At 46.6% G+C, this 19,020-nt stretch overlaps 1 protein-coding gene across 14 annotated transcripts in view; it reads right to left on the bottom strand.

Moving 5' to 3' along the window:
• LOC100380644 (calcium/calmodulin-dependent protein kinase type II delta chain) overlaps window positions 1-13,021 on the bottom strand; it is a 117,874-nt gene extending 104,853 nt beyond the window's left edge. For 5 of the 14 annotated variants that reach the window (XM_014206581.3, XM_014206579.3, XM_082977386.1 and 2 more), the window contains exons 1-2: window positions 12,497-12,871; window positions 8,605-8,699 (exon numbers count right to left, since the gene is read on the bottom strand). In XM_014206581.3, coding sequence (XP_014062056.1) covers window positions 8,605-8,699; window positions 12,497-12,558 — 157 coding nt within the window. In that variant the 5' untranslated portion in view covers window positions 12,559-12,871. The other 9 variants (XM_014206583.3, XM_014206585.3, XM_014206584.3 and 6 more) reach the window with 5 other exon arrangements.
• Window positions 13,022-19,020: the final 5,999 nt, after the last annotated feature.

Genomic DNA, 19,020 nt, shown 5'->3' with positions numbered 1-19,020 from the left:
CCGATGCACATGTAGAGAAGGCGTGGTGAGAGTGGCCTCCTGTCGTCATGTATATCGTTCATGCTGTTCTGGTCTCTCCCCCACAACTGTTCTTGTCACTGTTCGGCAGAAATGGAATGGAAATAACAAGAACCTGGACTATATTTACAGAGTCGTTGATGCGACCCAATTCAGGCTACAAATAAATATATTTGATTGATTGATTTGGTCATTCATTGACCATTGTGCAGCCAAATATAAAATAGCTTTGCTAAGGATCTATGAGTATTTTGCTCATTCTGATCATTCATCATTGACAGACAGCATCATTGACAGACACCATCTCCCTCGCTCCAGCTCTTCCTCCCCTCTCCCTCCCTCGGTTTCTCTGTTGTTTAATGAGATATTTTTAGCCTGCCCATGCAGGCGTGAAACGCTCAGTCGGGAGGGGGGCCCTGGGGTGGATGCCAATACACACACACACACACACACACACACACACACACACGTTCTCCTGACGCCATACCAATCGTTACATCTTTTCGTTCCTCTGATTTTCTAGAACTGCTCTGGGAATGCTCTAGCTCAGTAAAATACCCAGTGTGTGCTGATCGGCTCTGTCATGTAAAGCATTGAACTTCAGACACACACACTTACGGAATATGAGGGTTAAATGGACTGAGGGCTTTGCTCTTACACAAATACAGATTTACAGGAGATAAAAATAAAAAAAGTAACAGTGTTGTGACCCCCCTGGCTGTGAGTGTGAGAAGAGAGCAAAGTGAGAGAAAGAGAGACAGAAACACAGAAAGAGAGAGGGAGAGGAAGAGAGAGACAGCGACAAAGCGTAAGAGAGACCGAGGTGTGCAAGGGAGAAAAAGGAGAGAAGAGCGACAGAAAGAAGAGAGCGATAGAGAGATAGAGAAAAAGAGAGACATGCTTAAATACCTCACAGGAGGTATACATGGAACAGAGTGAGAGAAAAAAATCCCTCACACCTTGGGGAAACTTACAGCACAGTGAGTGCCCCAGATCCCCATATTAGACAGAGCTTTGGGGTGATTGAGTCATCTGTATTCATGCTGGTGTGAACATTCCCAGACACCAAGGTCAGCCATATTGGTCAGGCCGGGATCAAAGGATGAGCCACAGCACAGGGCAGGGTGAATTATATTTATGGTGGGCAGTGTGTGTGTGTGGAGAAGGGGTTCTCAGTCTGTCCTTAACCCCACATTGGGCCAATTGTGCGCCGCCCTATGGGACTCCCAAGCACAGCCGGTTGTGATACAGCCCGGAATCGAACCAGGGTCTGTAGTGACACCTCTAACGCAGACGCAGTGCCTTAGACCGCAGCGCCCCTTGGGAGCCCCCAATTAACCCATAATGTCTGAGTGGGTCTACACCCCTCTCATTAGCAGACAATGAGCTTGACAGACCCTAGTAGGATAGCCACAACTTTATGACATTGAGTTAGCTTCAAAAACACATTCTTCCTCATCTAACCACAAAGCAAGAAGCAGAAAAACCTATACATGCTAAATGCTAACCAATTTATAGAAGGGGGAAGTCACCAAATGAGAGACAAGAAGTGCAACAAGTCAAAAACACTCCCAAAGCCCATGCATTGACATAAGTGTGTGAGGAGATATTGGTCAACACACCTCCACACGGCGAGCCAAAAGGAGTGTGGGTTACCGTCTGCACCTTCACCACACCTCCACACGGCGAGCCAAAAGGAGTGTGGGTTACCGTCTGCACCTTCAACACACCTCCACACGGCGAGCCAAAAGGAGTGTGGGTTACCGTCTGCACCTTCAACACACCTCCACACGGCGAGCCAAAAGGAGTGTGGGTTACCAGGGAGGGTCTATTCCCTAAGGAGTCTCACTATCGCACGAGACTCTGAATTTAGCCTCCGTCTATCAGAAGTCACACGACCCACTTTGGGAATCCCCAGCGCAGGGAGTAACCTTGAATGTCCGAACTGTAACTCATTCCCTCAAACATAAAGTAAGACGGCTGTTATTAGATCAGTGCGCTGCTCGTGGTGGTCACAGAGAAAGGGACACACACAAATAGGGACAGACTGATTTGATAAACACATGATCTAACTAAGTCAATACAGTGCAGTGAACCAAAAACCAATCCACTGTCTACATTTCTGTGCTTTGATAAGGCTTTAATAACACCATATAGGGGTATAGATAAAGATCACCCAATTGACAAACCACCATCTACAGGTTGGCAGAAGTATATTACCCTGCGTCCTACAGATGGGATTTATACCACCCTGGAGTCATGGAAAAATTCCCAACCTGGCCCCATTCCATCATGGCCACCAAATAATTCCTCTCATTCCTAATTGGGAAAATCCTGTATCACTCCTCACCTCGATAGATGATGTGAGGTGACCATCCAGTCACAAAAATGTTTACTGTGCATTGCGGGTGCTACACCCTGGTGGATGGGGTGAGTTTGAGGGGTTGGGTTAAATGCAGAAGACACATTTCAGTTGAATGCATTCAGTTGTACAACTGACAAGGTACCCCCTTTCTGCCTCTGGTATCTAACTGGTATCTGACTGACACAGCAGATCTGGGGTTTCCCTCCTCCAAGGTCACCTTCAGCTGAGGAAGGGAGAGATCTCTCTGCTAGCACGATTCTTTCCCATCTCTCCTCCTCATCTCGCCGCACTCTCTTTATCAATCTCTCCAATTCATTCCATTTCTGTCGCTCACAAAATCTTGCACACCAACTCACTTTCCCTCACCTTTCTCTCCTCCCATTCCAATTTATTTCACTCCTTCCATCTCCCCGCTCTTTTTGCCTCACATTATCCATCTCTCTTTCATCTTCTCTCGGGTAGGGGCCGGGCGTGGCTCAGTGGAGCCAATCAGTCAAGCCAATCCTGGAATGGGATCAATCATGGAAAAAAAACACCAATACACTTTCTCAACCCTCTCTAGGCCACCCTCTATTCAACACCTCAGCAATCTAATCTTGTCTCTTTACTCTCTGTACCATGAAGGGGATTGTGTAAGCAATAGGGTACTGCTTCCTCTCTCCAGCTATATTCTCTCCCCTGTTATTCATGTTCTGTTCTAGACATAGCTCTGTCTGTGATATAATTACATTCCCTTCCCTTCTCTTAGTTCTAATCATCCCTCCCTCCTGTCATTTAGTCCCAATCATCCCTCCCTCCTGTCATTTAGTCCTAATCATCCCTCCCTCCGTCCTTCCCTCCTGTCATTTAGTCCCAATCATCCCTCCCTCCTGTCATTTAGTCCCAATCATCCCTCCCTCCTGTCATTTAGTCCCAATCATCCCTCCCTCCTGTCATTTAGTCCCAATCATCCCTCCCTCCTGTAATTTAGTCCTAATCATCCCTCCCTCCTGTAATTTAGTCCTAATCATCCCTCCCTCCGTCCCTCCCTCCTGTCATTTAGTCCCAATCATCCCTCCCTCCTGTCATTTAGTCCCAATCATCCCTCCCTCCTGTCATTTAGTCCTAATCATCCCTCCCTCCTGTCATTTAGTCCCAATCATCCCTCCCTCCTGTCATTTAGTCCTAATCATCCCTCCCTCCTGTCATTTAGTCCTAATCATCCCTCCCTCCTGTCATTTAGTCCCAATCATCCCTCCCTCCTGTCATTTAGTCCTAATCATCCCTCCCTCCTGTCATTTAGTCCTAATCATCCCTCCCTCCGTCCCTCCCTCCCTCCGTCATTTAGTCCCAATCATCCCTCCCTCCTGTCATTTAGTCCCAATCATCCCTCCCTCCTGTCATTTAGTCCTAATCATCCCTCCCTCCTGTCATTTAGTCCTAATCATCCCTCCCTCCGTCCCTCCCTCCTGTCATTTAGTCCTAATCATCCCTCCCTCCGTCCGTCCCTCCCTCCTGTCATTTAGTCCTAATCATCCCTCCCTCTTCCCTCCTGTCATTTAGTCCTAATCATCCCTCCCTCTTCCCTCCTGTCATTTAGTCCTAATCATCCCTCCCTCCCTCCTCCTGTCATTTAGTCCTAATCATCCCTCCCTCCCTCCTCCTGTCATTTAGTCCTAATCATCCCTCCCTCCCTCCTCCTGTCATTTAGTCCTAATCATCCCTCCCTCCCCCCTCCTATCATTTAGTCCTAATCATCCCTCCCACCCTCCTGTCATTTAGTCCTAATCATCCCTCCCTCCCTCCTGTCATTTAGTCCTAATCATCCCTCCCTCCCTCCTGTCATTTAGTCCTAATCATCCCTCCCTCCCTCCTGTCATTTAGTCCTAATCATCCCTCCCTCCCTCCTGTCATTTAGTCCTATCATCACTCCCTCCCTCCTGTCATTTAGTCCTATCATCCCTCCCTCCCTCCTGTCATTTAGTCCTAATCATCCCTCCCTCCTGTCATTTAGTCCTAATCATCCCTCCCTCCTGTCATTTAGTCCTAATCATCCCTCCCTCCTGTCATTTAGTCCTAATCATCCCTCCCTCCGTCCGTCCCTCCCTCCTGTCATTTAGTCCCAATCATCCCTCCCTCCTGCCATTTAGTCCTAATCATCCCTCCCTCCCTCCCTCCTGTCATTTAGTCCTAATCATCCCTCCCTCCCTCCTGTCATTTAGTCCTAATCATCCCTCCCTCCTCCTGTCATTTAGTCCTAATCATCCCTCCCTCCTCCTGTCATTTAGTCCTAATCATCCCTCCCTCCTCCTGTCATTTAGTCCTAATCATCCCTCCCTCCCTCCCTCCTCCTGTCATTTAGTCCTAATCATCCCTCCCTCCCTCCCTCCCTCCTGTCATTTAGTCCTAATCATCCCTCCCTCCCTCCTGTCATTTAGTCCTATCATCACTCCCTCCCTCCTGTCATTTAGTCCTATCATCCCTCCCTCCCTCCTGTCATTTAGTCCTAATCATCCCTCCCTCCTGTCATTTAGTCCTAATCATCCCTCCCTCCTGTCATTTAGTCCTAATCATCCCTCCCTCCTGTCATTTAGTCCTAATCATCCCTCCCTCCGTCCGTCCCTCCCTCCTGTCATTTAGTCCCAATCATCCCTCCCTCCTGCCATTTAGTCCTAATCATCCCTCCCTCCCTCCCTCCTGTCATTTAGTCCTAATCATCCCTCCCTCCCTCCTGTCATTTAGTCCTAATCATCCCTCCCTCCTCCTGTCATTTAGTCCTAATCATCCCTCCCTCCTCCTGTCATTTAGTCCTAATCATCCCTCCCTCCTCCTGTCATTTAGTCCTAATCATCCCTCCCTCCCTCCCTCCTCCTGTCATTTAGTCCTAATCATCCCTCCCTCCCTCCCTCCTCCTGTCATTTAGTCCTAATCATCCCTCCCTCCCTCCTGTCATTTAGTCCTAATCATCCCTCCCTCCCTCCTGTCATTTAGTCCTAATCATCCCTCCCTCCCTCCCTCCCGTCATTTAGTCCTAATCATCCCTCCCTCCCTCCTGTCATTTAGTCCTAATCATCCCTCCCTCCCTCCTGTCATTTAGTCCTAATCATCCCTCCCTCCCTCCTATCATTTAGTCCTAATCATCCCTCCCTCCCTCCTGTCATTTAGTCCTAATCATCACTCCCTCCCTCCTGTCATTTAGTCCTAATCATCCCTCCCTCCCTCCTGTCATTTAGTCCTAATCATCCCTCCCTCCCTCCTGTCATTTAGTCCTAATCATCCCTCCCTCCTCCTGTCATTTAGTCCTAATCATCCCTCCCTCCTCCTGTCATTTAGTCCTAATCATCCCTCCCTCCCTCCCTCCCTCCTCCTGTCATTTAGTCCTAATCATCCCTCCCTCCCTCCCTCCTCCTGTCATTTAGTCCTAATCATCCCTCCCTCCCTCCCTCCTCCTGTCATTTAGTCCTAATCATCCCTCCCTCCCTCCTGTCATTTAGTCCTAATCATCCCTCCCTCCCTCCCTCCCGTCATTTAGTCCTAATCATCCCTCCCTCCCTCCCTCCCGTCATTTAGTCCTAATCATCCCTCCCTCCCTCCTGTCATTTAGTCCTAATCATCCCTCCCTCCCTCCTGTCATTTAGTCCTAATCATCCCTCCCTCCCTCCTATCATTTAGTCCTAATCATCCCTCCCTCCCTCCTGTCATTTAGTCCTAATCATCACTCCCTCCCTCCTGTCATTTAGTCCTAATCATCCCTCCCTCCCTCCTGTCATTTAGTCCTAATCATCCCTCCCTCCTGTCATTTAGTCCTAATCATCCCTCCCTCCCTCCCTCCCTCCTGTCATTTAGTCCTAATCATCCCTACCTCCCTCCCGTAATTTAGTCCTAATCATCCCTCCCTCCCTCCCTCCCTCCCTCCCTCCTGTCATTTAGTCCTAATCATCCCTCCCTCCCTCCCTCCTGTCATTTAGTCCTAATCATCCCTCCCTCCTGTCATTTAGTCCTAATCATCCCTCCCTCCTGTCATTTAGTCCTAATCATCCCTCCCTCCTGTCATTTAGTCCTAATCATCCCTCCCTCCTGTCATTTAGTCCTAATCATCCCTCCCTCCTGTCATTTAGTCCTAATCATCCCTCCCTCCTGTCATTTAGTCCTAATCATCCCTCCCTCCTGTCATTTAGTCCTATCATCCCTCCCTCCCTCCTGTCATTTAGTCCTAATCATCCCTCCCTCCCTCCCTCCTGTCATTTAGTCCTAATCGTCCCTCCCTCCTGTCATTTAGTCCTAATCATCCCTCCCCCCTCCCTCCCTCCTGTCATTTAGTCCTAATCATCCCTCCCTCCCTCCCTCCCTCCCTCCTGTCATTTAGTCCTAATCATCCCTCCCTCCCTCCCTCCTGTCATTTAGTCCTAATCATCCCTCCCTCTTCCCTCCTGTCATTTAGTCCTAATCATCCCTCCCTCTTCCCTCCTGTCATTTAGTCCTAATCGTCCCTCCCTCCTGTCATTTAGTCCTAATCGTCCCTCCCTCCTGTCATTTAGTCCTAATCGTCCCTCCCTCCTGTCATTTAGTCCTAATCGTCCCTCCCTCCCTCCTGTCATTTAGTCCTATCATCCCTCCCTCCCTCCTGTCATTTAGTCCTATCATCCCTCCCTCCCTCCTGTCATTTAGTCCTATCATCCCTCCCTCCCTCCTGTCATTTAGTCCTATCATCCCTCCCTCCCTCCTGTCATTTAGTCCTAATCATCCCTCCCTCCTGTCATTTAGTCCTAATCATCCCTCCCTCCTGTCATTTAGTCCTAATCATCCCTCCCTCCTGTCATTTAGTCCTAATCATCCCTCCCTCCTGTCATTTAGTCCTAATCATCCCTCCCTCCTGTCATTTAGTCCTAATCATCCCTCCCTCCTGTCATTTAGTCCTAATCATCCCTCCCTCCTGTCTTTTAGTCCTAATCATCCCTCCCTCCTGTCATTTAGTCCTAATCATCCCTCCCTCCTGTCATTTAGTCCTAATCATCCCTCCCTCCTGTATTTTAGTCCTTACTTGTCTTTGTGTGTGTGTGTGTGTGTGTGTGTGTGTGTGAGCAGCCCATTAAGGTTTGTGGAGGGATAATCTGCAGCGCCATACAGACAACGGGAGCCCCGGCCCACCAACCCGCTCCACACAGCTCCCTCACAAAGGAGGAGAGCGCCAGAGAGAATAAGGGAAAAATAGACCCAACCTACTTCCTGGACAGGCAGTACATTCTACAAAAGCAAGACTTTGTATAGTAGCACCAGGATATAGAGCCAAAGGTCATGAAGAATGCATGTCTATTTCTACTACTGGCAGATTCCGTTCAGTTATCCCATAGTGACTGAGGTTGTGACACAGAAGACTACACTGTGACTCATGTCAGAAATCAAAGCAGGTTAACTGATACCAGTATGAGAGTCATAACCTTGCTTGGCGTTTTCATCCCTCGCCACAAGGGGTACTAAGGATATAAAATGAAAGAAGAACTGTAAAGATAGTTGAACATAACCCTGAGCGAGACTTCCCCAGACGCTGTTAGCCTTACCACTGTCGCAACAGGCGCCTGACCACATCCAATTACTGAAATGACTCAGCTATGACTGTACATTGTCCACTAAAAAGTAAGCAGGAGCGAAATGGGGGAAGTTGGAGGGCAGGTCACTTGGTTAAAAAGTGCATGAAGTCCAAAAATCGAGGACATCTTGGGGAGATTTTTCCTGTCATTGACTGGTAAACCTGTGACTACCCAGAGGACTACCCTGCTCAACATTGCAACACAAACCAGAACCACATACCGCATTCCTCTGGGAAATGTCATTTTATCTGCTATTTACTGTCAAATATGTGATAATAATGGGTGCTTCTCTACAACTGCATCACAGGAGGTTGGTGGCACCTTAATTGGGGAGGACGGGCTCGTGGTAATGTCTGGAGCGAAATCAGTGGAACGGTATCAAATACATGGTTTCCATGGTTTCCATGTGTTTGATACCATTCACTCCGTTCTAGACATTATTATGAGCCGTCCTCCCCTCAGCAGCCTCCTGTGAACTGCATACTAATGTAATTGCCATGTTACCATGTAATGTGGAGATAAACGGCAGGTAAAAACTTAGAACCATCACCTTTTTGTTTTTCACTGGAAACTTTTGACAGGGAGTTTTGGGGTATTTAGTTGTTTTCAACAAAACCTGCAAAGACAAGGTAACGACATGGTAAAGACACCTACCCCGAGCAGATAGCTTCTTAGTGTTGATGATTTTGGCAGCATACTCCTGTCCGCTGGAGATCCTCATACATCTTTTCACTATGGAGAAAGCTCCCCTTTAGGAAACACAAAGACGGTGGTGAGTAGACGATCAAACTGACATGGAGAGCAATAGTAATGGCCTCTTTTTGTCGGCACTAATTTCGCCATGGTTAGTTTTTGGAGGGTTTTTGAACAAATGCCGAAAATAAGGTCTGGTAAACACAGTCTTAGGAGATGTTATACGTTTTGTTCCATCCAAAAACCCTTTCCTTTCTCTATATACCATGTCCAGAAGTGACTTCACCATACATTATCTGGATTCATGTGCACCCAGCTATATCCTCTCCCAGATTTGTTTTCCCTGGCTAAACTTACTGAACTATGCTAATTTTTGTCCTCATTGCCAAACTTCATAAATACTGCACCCTCAATTTCAAAACTCCTTTTCTAGTTATACAATCATGTAACTAATAAATTTGCTGAAAATAAACTTGAAAATGATTTATTGTTTTGTTGAATAGTCATGACTGGTTCGAGCTATTTGTCGAGTCGTAAGACAACAGTGGCGAATTATATAATTTCCAGGTTTTAGGACTGCAAGCTATATATGGCAAGAGAGCTCGCTAACTTGTAGTCCAAACACTCGGAAATAAGATAACTCAGGTTTGTTCAGCCATTCCTAATGAATAGGGAATGATTAGGGTTTTGGAATAAACGCCAAAAATAAGGTCAGAGGTTAACACAGGCTTAGGAGATCTCATACTTTCTGTTCTATGAGATAATATCAGTTAGTTAACATGACCTTTATGAATTATGAAGCCTTTATGTGCTTTTTATCATTACCTAAATTCTTCAACATTCACAAAAAGTGATCTTACCCAAGAAGGCAAAGGTAACTGAACTAAATGACTATCGCCCCATAGCATTCACTTCTGTCATCATTAAGTGCTTTGAGAGTCTAGTCAAGGATCATATCACCTCCACCTTACCGGTCACCCTAGACCCACTTCAAAATTGCCTACCGCCCCAATAGGTCCACAGACGATGCAATCGCCATCACACTGCCCTATCCATCTGGACAAGAAGAATACCTATGTAAGAATGCTGTTCATTGACTATAGCTCAGCATTCTACACCATAGTACCCTCCAAGCTCATGATTAAGCTTGAGGCCCTGGGTATCAACCCCGCCCTGTGCAATCAACCGCCCCCCCACCACTTTGCTGATCCTCAACACTGGGGCCACACAAGGGTGCGTGCGCAGCCTCCTACTGTACTCCCTGTTCACCCATGACTGCATGGCCAAGGAAACAGCAGAGGGAGCACCCCCCTATCCACATTGACGGGACAGCAGTGGAGAAGGTGGAAGTTAAAGTTCCTTGGTGTAAACATCACGGACAAACTGAAATAGTCCACCCACACAGACAGTGTGGTGAAGAAGGCGCAACAGTGCCTCTTCAACCTCAGGAGGCTGAAAAAAAATGTGCCTTGTCACCTAAAGCCCTCAAACTTTTACAGATGCACAATTGAGAGCATCCTGTCAGGCTGTATGACCGCCTGGTATGGCTACTGGACCGCCCACAACCGCAGGGCTCTCCAGAGGGTGGTGAGGTCTGCACAACGCATCACCGGGGGAAAACTACCTGCTCTCCAGGACACCTACAGCCCCTGATGTCACAGGAAGGTCAAAAAGATCATCAAGGACAGCAAATCACCCGGACTACTGTCTGTTCACCCTGCTACCATCCAGAAGGCGAGGTCAGTACAGGTGCATCAAAGCTGGGACCGAGAGACTGAAAAACAGCTTCTATCACTAACACGTCACTGCCTAGATACAGACTTGAAATCATTGGCCACTTTAATAAATGGATCACTAGTCACTTTAATAATGTTTACATATCTTGCATTTCTCTTCTCATATGTATATACTGTATTTTATACCATCTTGCATATGCCGCTCTGTCATTGCTCATCCACATATTCATATTCCATCCCTTTAGATGTGTGTGTATTAGGTAGTTGTTATGGAATTCTTAGATTACATGTTAGATATTGCTGTGCTGTCGGGAACTAGAAGTACAAGCATTTCGCTACACTTGCAATAACTTCTGTTAACCATGTGTATGTGACCAATAACATTTGATTTGAAGATTATTGAACAAAATGTATAAGAGCTCCTAAGCCTGTGTTTACCACAGACTTTATTTTCAGCGTTTATCCTAAAATGCCTTTCATTTTCCCCATAGGTTTTGTCCAACGAACAATGGCAGAGTTAAGTCGTCAGTATGCTGCAGTTCAGCTGGCACCTAGCCAAACTAGCCGAGTGTGCTTGCATACTACCTTAAAAAAAAGACATTCGCTTTAAAAACGAGCAATAGTACTGTTTGTCCATTTTGAGACACCATAGCCAGTATACACTTCCTCAAAATAGTCCCAAGTGGCGCAGCGGTCTAAGACACTGCATCGTGTTGCTACAGATGCTGGATCGAGACCAATGACCGGGAGACCGATGAGGCGATGAGGCGACGTACAATTGGCCAGCGTCGTCCGAGTTAGGGAAGGGTTTGGCCGGGATATCCTTGTCCCATCGCGCTGTAGTGACTCCTGTGGCTGGCCAGGCGCATGCACGCTGACATGGTCACCAGGTGTATGGTGTTTCCTCTGGACACAAATAGTTTTTTTGTGAATGGGTATAATTTGTACGTATAACATGTATAATAGTAATATTTAAAATTACTAAAATCTGAATTTTGTGGAAACAGCCCGATGTACTTGGGCCGATTCTGGACAGTCATTCATTTTGATTCCGGCCGTTTCAATCAGTTCCGGCCCCGCTGAAGAGGGCCGATTCCTCATTGCTAGTTGGGTATGGAGAGGGTGATTACCAAACCTAATTGCTGTATTTAACCTGATGCATACAACGCCAAAGAAATAGGGATACATTGAAAACATGCATCTATATTTCGTTTCTTTGCGTCAGTGGTGTAGACATGAATTCAAGTTTTTGTAGTCAAACTCAGATGGGGATGGCTGTGAGAGGCCCATGCTCGGTGGACCACTGAGGAGAGTAGGCCTAGGCTAGAAGATGCAGCCTCACGCTGGAAAAAAGCACTGAAGACCGCGTTAGTGCAAGTGACCTAATTGTCCCCAACCCCGCAAAGACGCCGTGCTTTGCTGGTAAAGTAGGGCAGACTACAGTCAGTAGTGCCAAGGGATTCTTCTCAGTCACCAGGGTTAGTGCTGCTTTTAAAAACATTTAACGCGGCAACCTTTCGCTCTATTATGCATTTAAACCCCATCACTCATATCGATGCGTTTACATTGTTGCTAAAACGATGGCATTTATTATTTGGTTTATGATTATAAATAGGCAATAATACCCTGTCGGAATGGGCATGTGCGCTGGCCGCTTGGCAATAGCAAATCAGTGCATCAATAAGTCACATTTATGTCAATTTCATTTTGCTGTGAGCAAGGAATGACATCACAGCTGGCAAAACAAGGGATTTCTCCAGAAATTTAGACACTACCATTTACTCACCACTAGGAAATGACCGCCCCAATACAGTTGTTGTTCCACTAAAAGGGCGGTGACTTGTTAGACGAAAATGATGTCAAGATCGATTGAAATACTACGTAAACATTCAGTAAAGATATCCAAACAAACGCAACGAAGGTTTTGGAAAGAAAAGTTAGGAAATATACATTTGAAGACCAAACGTACGGTTTGAATACAACGGGTACGGTTTATGTGCACCACACACAGGTAACAGGTAATCCAGAATAACCACCCGTTTAGGGCACCAGTAGCTAAACATAATCCAATGCAGATATGTATTGGAGAGAAATAACAAAAACATTTTAATACTTACTTTCCCAGCTCTTCGTAGAGATTAAACTCGTCGGTAAATCTGGTACAGGTTGTCAAAGCCATGGCAAACGACGCGTGCAGAGAGGGAAGACTGTCTCTTTCGGTCGGGACTTTAAACCGCACAGTCTCCAATGTTTCAAAGTGATACTTGTCTCCTCTGAAACGATAAAACAAATTCACAGAATAAAAATTAACTGCAAATCTTCTTTTTACTTTTCCGAGTCAGTTTCCGAATCCAGGAATTGTTCTTGGCACGGAGTTCACGGGTTATCAAGGACGTCGATACTCGGGTCGCGTTCCCCTGCGCAGAAGTTACATGCATTAACCAATGGTTGCGTGCGACATCATCGACTGGCAGATCGCTATAACATATGATGTGGTTAGTTAAACTTAAAATACCTATTCAGACGTTGTACGATTTGGCATACGTCAGCAACGCTTGGGCAGAGGAACGCGTCCCTTCTATTATCTGTGCCTGCCTACACTTCGCTTTGAGTGCGATACTTTTTCTATCGAGCGCTTCCTGATTTTGAAAACTGTAGAGTACAACGCCTCCCCCTAGCTGTAACCACGGACCCTCACTGTAAAGAGGCCTAGATTTATCAACGACTGTAGCCCAGGGATCATCAACAAAATTCAGCCGCGGGTCTATTTTTCTAGAGTGGATGGTCAGGGGGTCGGAACATAATTACAAATCATTTGTAGACTGCAAATTGGCCTCATGAAGCCCAAACGGATATAATATCTGACTAAAACAATCATTTCAGACCTTGCTTCTTTCTATATGATCACATATCTCTTATGTGTGGGAATACTTTGGAACATAGAGTTTCCCAAATTAAAATCACTTGGAGCTGATTTGCTGGTGTTTTGGTATTTAATGTCCCCCCTCAATAAAAAAATGGCATAAGGTGATTTCAGAGTAGAGCACAATAATTTGGGTAGCAGGCAAGCTGGCTTTACAATATTTTTTTCAGATCAGAAAACGTATTAATAAAATCACTCCTGCTGTAGCCTACAGTGCATTTCGGAAAGTATTCAGACCCCTTCCCTTTTTCCACATCTTGTTATGATACAGCCGTATTCTAAAATTGATTTAAAAAAAAAAAATCCCCTCCATCAATCTACACACAATAACCAATAATGACAAAGCAAAACATTATTTTTAGAAGATGTTGCACTTTTATTAAAAATTAAAACAGAAATACCTTATTTACATATGTATTCAGACCCTTTGCTATGAGACTCGAAATTGAGCTCAGGTGCATCCTGTGTCTATTGATCATCATTGAGATGTTTCTACAACTTGATTGTAGTCAAACTGTGGTAAATTCAATTGATTGGACATGATTTGGAAAGGCACACACCTGTCTATATAAGGTCCCACAGTGACAGTGCATGTCAGCGCAAAAACCAAGGCATGAGGTCAAAAGAATTGACCGTAGAGCTCCGAGACAGGATTGTGTCAAAGAATGGATCTGGGGAAGGGTACCAAAAAATTGCTGCAACAATGAAGGTTCTAAGAACAGAGTGGCCTCCGTCATTCTTAAATGGAAGAATTTTGGAACCACCAAGGCTCTTCCTAGAGCTGGCCGCCCTGCAAAACTGAGCAATTAGGGGAGAAGGACCAAGAACCCGATGGTCACTCTGACAGAGCTCCAGAGTTCCTCTGTGGAGATGGGAGAACTATCAAGAAAGACAACCGTCTCTGCAGCACTCCACCAATCAGGCCTTTATGGTAGAGTGGCCAGACGGAAGCCACTCCTCAGTAAAAGGCACAGGACAGCCCGCTTGATTCTCTGGTCTGATGAAACCAAGATCGAACTCTTTGGCCTGAATGCCAAGCATCACGTCTGGAGGAAACCTGGCACCATCCCTACGGTGAAGCATGATGGTGTCAGCATCATGCTGTGTGGATGTTTTTCAGCGGCAGGGACTGGGACACTAGTCAGGATCGAGGCAAAGATGAACGGGGCAAACAACAGCGAGATCCTTAAAGAAAACCTGCTCCAGGGCACTCAGGACCTCAGACTGGGGCGAAGTTTCACCTTCCAACAGGACAACGACCCTAAGCACACAGACAAGACAACGCAGGAGTGGCTTCGGGACAAGTCTCTGACTGTCCTTGAGTGGCCCAGCCAGAGCCCGGACTTGAACCTGATCAAACATCTCTGGAGAGACCGGAAAAAGCTGTGCAGCAACGCTCCCCATTCAACCTGACAGAGCTTGAGAGGATCTGCAGAGAAGAATGGGAGAAACTTCCCAAATGCAGGTGCGCCAAGCATGTAGCGTCATACCCAAGAAGACTTGAGGTTGTAATCGCTGCCAAAGGTGCTTCAACAAAGTACTGAGAAAAGGGTCTGAATACTTATGTAATTGTGATATTTTAGTACATTTTGTAAAATAATATAGCAAAAATGTCTAAAAACCTGTTTCTGCTTTGTCATTATGGGATATTGTGTGTAGATTGATGAGGAAAGAAACAAACAATTTAATCAATTTTAGAATATGGCTGTAACCTGACAAAATGTGGAAAAAGTCAAGGGTCTGAATACTTTCCGAAGGCACTGTATGTTACGTTTATTTTATTTTTATATATTTGTGAAAAAAAGGTTTAGATTGTCCCGTCTTTCAAGATCCCAGAGCAGTAAAACAAATACATTTTCTCTCACCCTCATGGCAAAATGTGTAAAATAGCATGAGATTAGCTATAAAACTGCACATTTTAAAACTGCCCCATGGTAAAATAAAATATACTACTAATATTTTTACAGACCTTGTAGTTGGGTCAGGCGAAACTTCACTACACCACTGACCACAGGAGACTGCTGAGGGGAAAACGGCTCATAATAATCATCTGTGGAACGGAGGGAATGGAATGCCATCTACCACGTGTTTGATGCATTTGATACCGTTCCACTTATTCCACTCCAGCCATTACCACGAGCCCGTCCTCCCCAATTAAGGTGCCACCAACCGCCTGTGATGCATGCATACAGGCAAAAAGTAATCCAACAAATTTAAACATCTAAACGTTTGTTGTGTGTATTTCAATTAGTATTTATTGTGGTTTTATTGAATGGCTAGGGTGAGAAGACAGGAAAAGTGTGAGGAGTGCGAATCTGAAGGGCAGTTATTTATACTCGAACCCTCGTCAATTGTGATATTCTTATAGGCCGGGGTCAATGGCACTTAGTTTGGCTAACACCTAACACTCTAAGTCCTCTTGACTTCAGAGTCTGGGATGGCTCTTTGATGTTATCGGCACAATAATGAAGGGGGCTGTGCTTTTACTGGTTGGCTCTCCTCTGTGTCTTTCCTACTCAAACATCGACATGCACAGCCACTCACAGCCCCTGAGCGCCACCCCCTTCCATTACAGTGGTTGGATTCTCAAATCCAAACGAGAGCTCTGAATCCCCGAGTGGAAAAAAACAAAAAAACATTTGAGAGAACCAATCAAACCCGTTGCACAATTTCTGAGCAAATATCGCGTTAAACAAACGGCCTCCTCTCCAGACGAGTGTGTCACAGCTCTCCCTGAAAGGGTAGGCAACCCTGTTCCCGGAGTGCCACAGGTACTGTGGGCTTTTGTTCCAACTAGGCACCACATCTGACCAACTGAGTTAATTGATCAGTTCAATGGCCTAAATTCAACAGCCCTGGTTTCCTGGTTGGTTCAATCCAAAACATGAAGTGGCTGTGGCCCTCCAGGACCAGGGTTGCCTACCCCTCCAGGACCAGGGTTGCCTACCCCTCCAGGACCAGGGTTGCCTACCCCTCCAGGACCAGGGTTGCCTACCCCTCCAGGACCAGGGCTGCCTACCCCTCCAGGACCAGGGCTGCCTACCCCTTCAGGACCAGGGTTCCCTACCCCTCCAGGACCAGGGTTGTCTACCCCTCCAGGACCAGGGTTGTCTACCCCTCCAGGACCAGGGTTGTCTACCCCTCCAGGACCAGGGTTGTCTACCCCTCCAGGACCAGGGTTGCCTACCCCTCCAGGACCAGGGCTGTCTACCCCTCCAGGACCAGGGTTGTCTACCCCTCCAGGACCAGGGTTGCCTACCCCTCCAGGACCAGGGTTGCCTACCCCTCCAGGACCAGGGCTGTCTACCCCTCCAGGACCAGGGTTGTCTACCCCTCCAGGACCAGGGTTGTCTACCCCTCCAGGACCAGGGTTGTCTACCCCTCCAGGACCAGGGTTGTCTACCCCTCCAGGACCAGGGTTGTCTACCCCTCCAGGACCAGGGTTGTCTACCCCTTTGCACTAGACCAAATGCATATTGTTCTGCTCTGTCAAATTGTTAGAAATAGTGTCACTTCCGTCCCATCATATGATAGAGATTATAGTCATACAGGCGACATTCGATTATTTCCCAGAATGCCATTCATATTTCTTACCATATTTGCATCAGCTCCATCACCCATGACAATGTTCTATATTTGGAAAAACGGAGGTCTCTGTGCACTAGCCCAGTGGTTCCCACACAGGAGTACTAGGACCCCTGGGGCCTATCCGCAGGGGACCCCTGTCCTTGGCCTATCCGCAGGGGGTCCTTCGGCTATCCACAGGGGGTACTTGGCCTATCCACAGGGGGTACTTGGCCTATCCACAGGGGGTACTTGGCCTATCCACAGGGGGTACTTGAGAAGACTCATGAGACCAAATGCACATGAGGGGGTACTTCAGGGATACTCCGGTTAGAGCATAATTCAGTTGGTGGTACAGTACACAAAAAAGTTTGGGAACCACTACACAAGCCTACTGATTTCTGGAATTACACCGCCCTCTTGTGGGAATTTAAGGATGGTGCATGCACTTTGCCCTGCCCCATGTCTCACTGCTCAGTCTAGACATCACTGCTCCATTTATTGCCTGATGATGGTCATGTCCTGTGTGACCACAACTGACCAATACTGACCACATTAACTTTCATGCCCAGTGAACTATCACATACACATAATAAACTGATCAGAATGTCAGGCTATGGCCAGACTGATCATATTAGGAGAATGTCAGGCTATGGCCAGACTCTGACCATATGAGGAGAATGTCAGGCTATGGCCAGACTCTGACCATATTAGGAGAATGTCAGGCTATGGCCAGACTCTGACCATATGAGGATAATGTCAGGCTATGGCCAGACTCTGACCATATTAGGAGAATGTCAGGCTATGGCCAGACTCTGATCATATTAGGAGAATGTAAGGCTATGGCCAGACTCTGACCATATTAGGAGAATGTCAGGCTATGGCCAGACTCTGACCATATTAGGAGAATGTCAGGCTATGGCCAGACTCTGACCATATTAGGAGAATGTCAGGCTATGGCCAGACTCTGATCATATTAGGAGAATGTCAGGCTATGGCCAGACTCTGACCATATTAGGAGAATGTCAGGCTATGGCCAGACTCTGACCATATTAGGAGAATGTCAGGCTATGGCCAGACTCTGATCATATTAGGAGAATGTCAGGCTATGGCCAGACTCTGACCATATTAGGATAATGTCAGGCTATGGCCAGACTCTGACCATATTAGGATAATGTCAGGCTATGGCCAGAATCTGACCATATTAGGAGAATGTCAGGCTATGGCCAGACTCTGACCATATGAGGATAATGTCAGGCTATGGCCAGTCTCTGACCATATTAGGAGAATGTCAGGCTATGGCCAGTCTCTGACCATATTAGGAGAATGTCAGGCTATGGCCAGACTGACCATATGAGGATAATGTCAGGCTATGGCCAGACTCTGACCATAATCGGAGAATGTCAGGCTATGGCCAGACTCTGACCATGTGAGGATAATGTCAGGCTATAGCCAGACTATGACCATATGAGGATAATGTCAGGCTATGGCCAGACTCTGACCATATGAGGAGAATGTCAGGCTATAGCCAGACTGACCATATTAGGAGAATGTCAGGCTATGGCCAGACTCTGACCATATTAGGAGAATGTCAGGCTATGGCCAGACTCTGATCATATGACGATAATGTGGCTATGGCCAGACTCTGACCATATTAGGAGAATGTCAGGCTATGGCCAGACTCTGACCATATGAGGATATTAGGAGAATGTCAGGCTATGGCCAGACTCTGACCATATGAGGATAATGTCAGGCTATGGCCAGACTCTGACCATAATCGGAGAATGTCAGGCTATGGCCAGACTCTGACCATATGAGGATAATGTCAGGCTATGGCCAGACTCTGACCATATTAGGAGAATGTCAGGCTATGGCCAGACTCTGACCATATGAGGATAATGTCAGGCTATGGCCAGACTCTGTCCATATTAGGAGAATGTCAGGCTATGGCCAGACTGAACATATTCGGAGAATGTCAGGCTATGGCCAGACTCTGACCATATGAGGATAATGTCAGGCTATGGCCAGACTCTGACCATATTAGGATAATGTCAGGCTATGGCCAGAATCTGACCATATTAGGAGAATGTCAGGCTATGCCCAGACTCTGACCATATGAGGATAATGTCAGGCTATGGCCAGACTCTGACCATA

Source organism: Salmo salar, chromosome 07 (genome assembly GCF_965601325.2).
Source record: "Salmo salar chromosome 07, fSalSal1, whole genome shotgun sequence".
NCBI classification, from domain to species: domain Eukaryota; kingdom Metazoa; phylum Chordata; class Actinopteri; order Salmoniformes; family Salmonidae; genus Salmo; species Salmo salar.
Note: the sequence above shows the minus strand (reverse complement) of the source record. Positions and strands in the feature narration are given on the sequence as shown.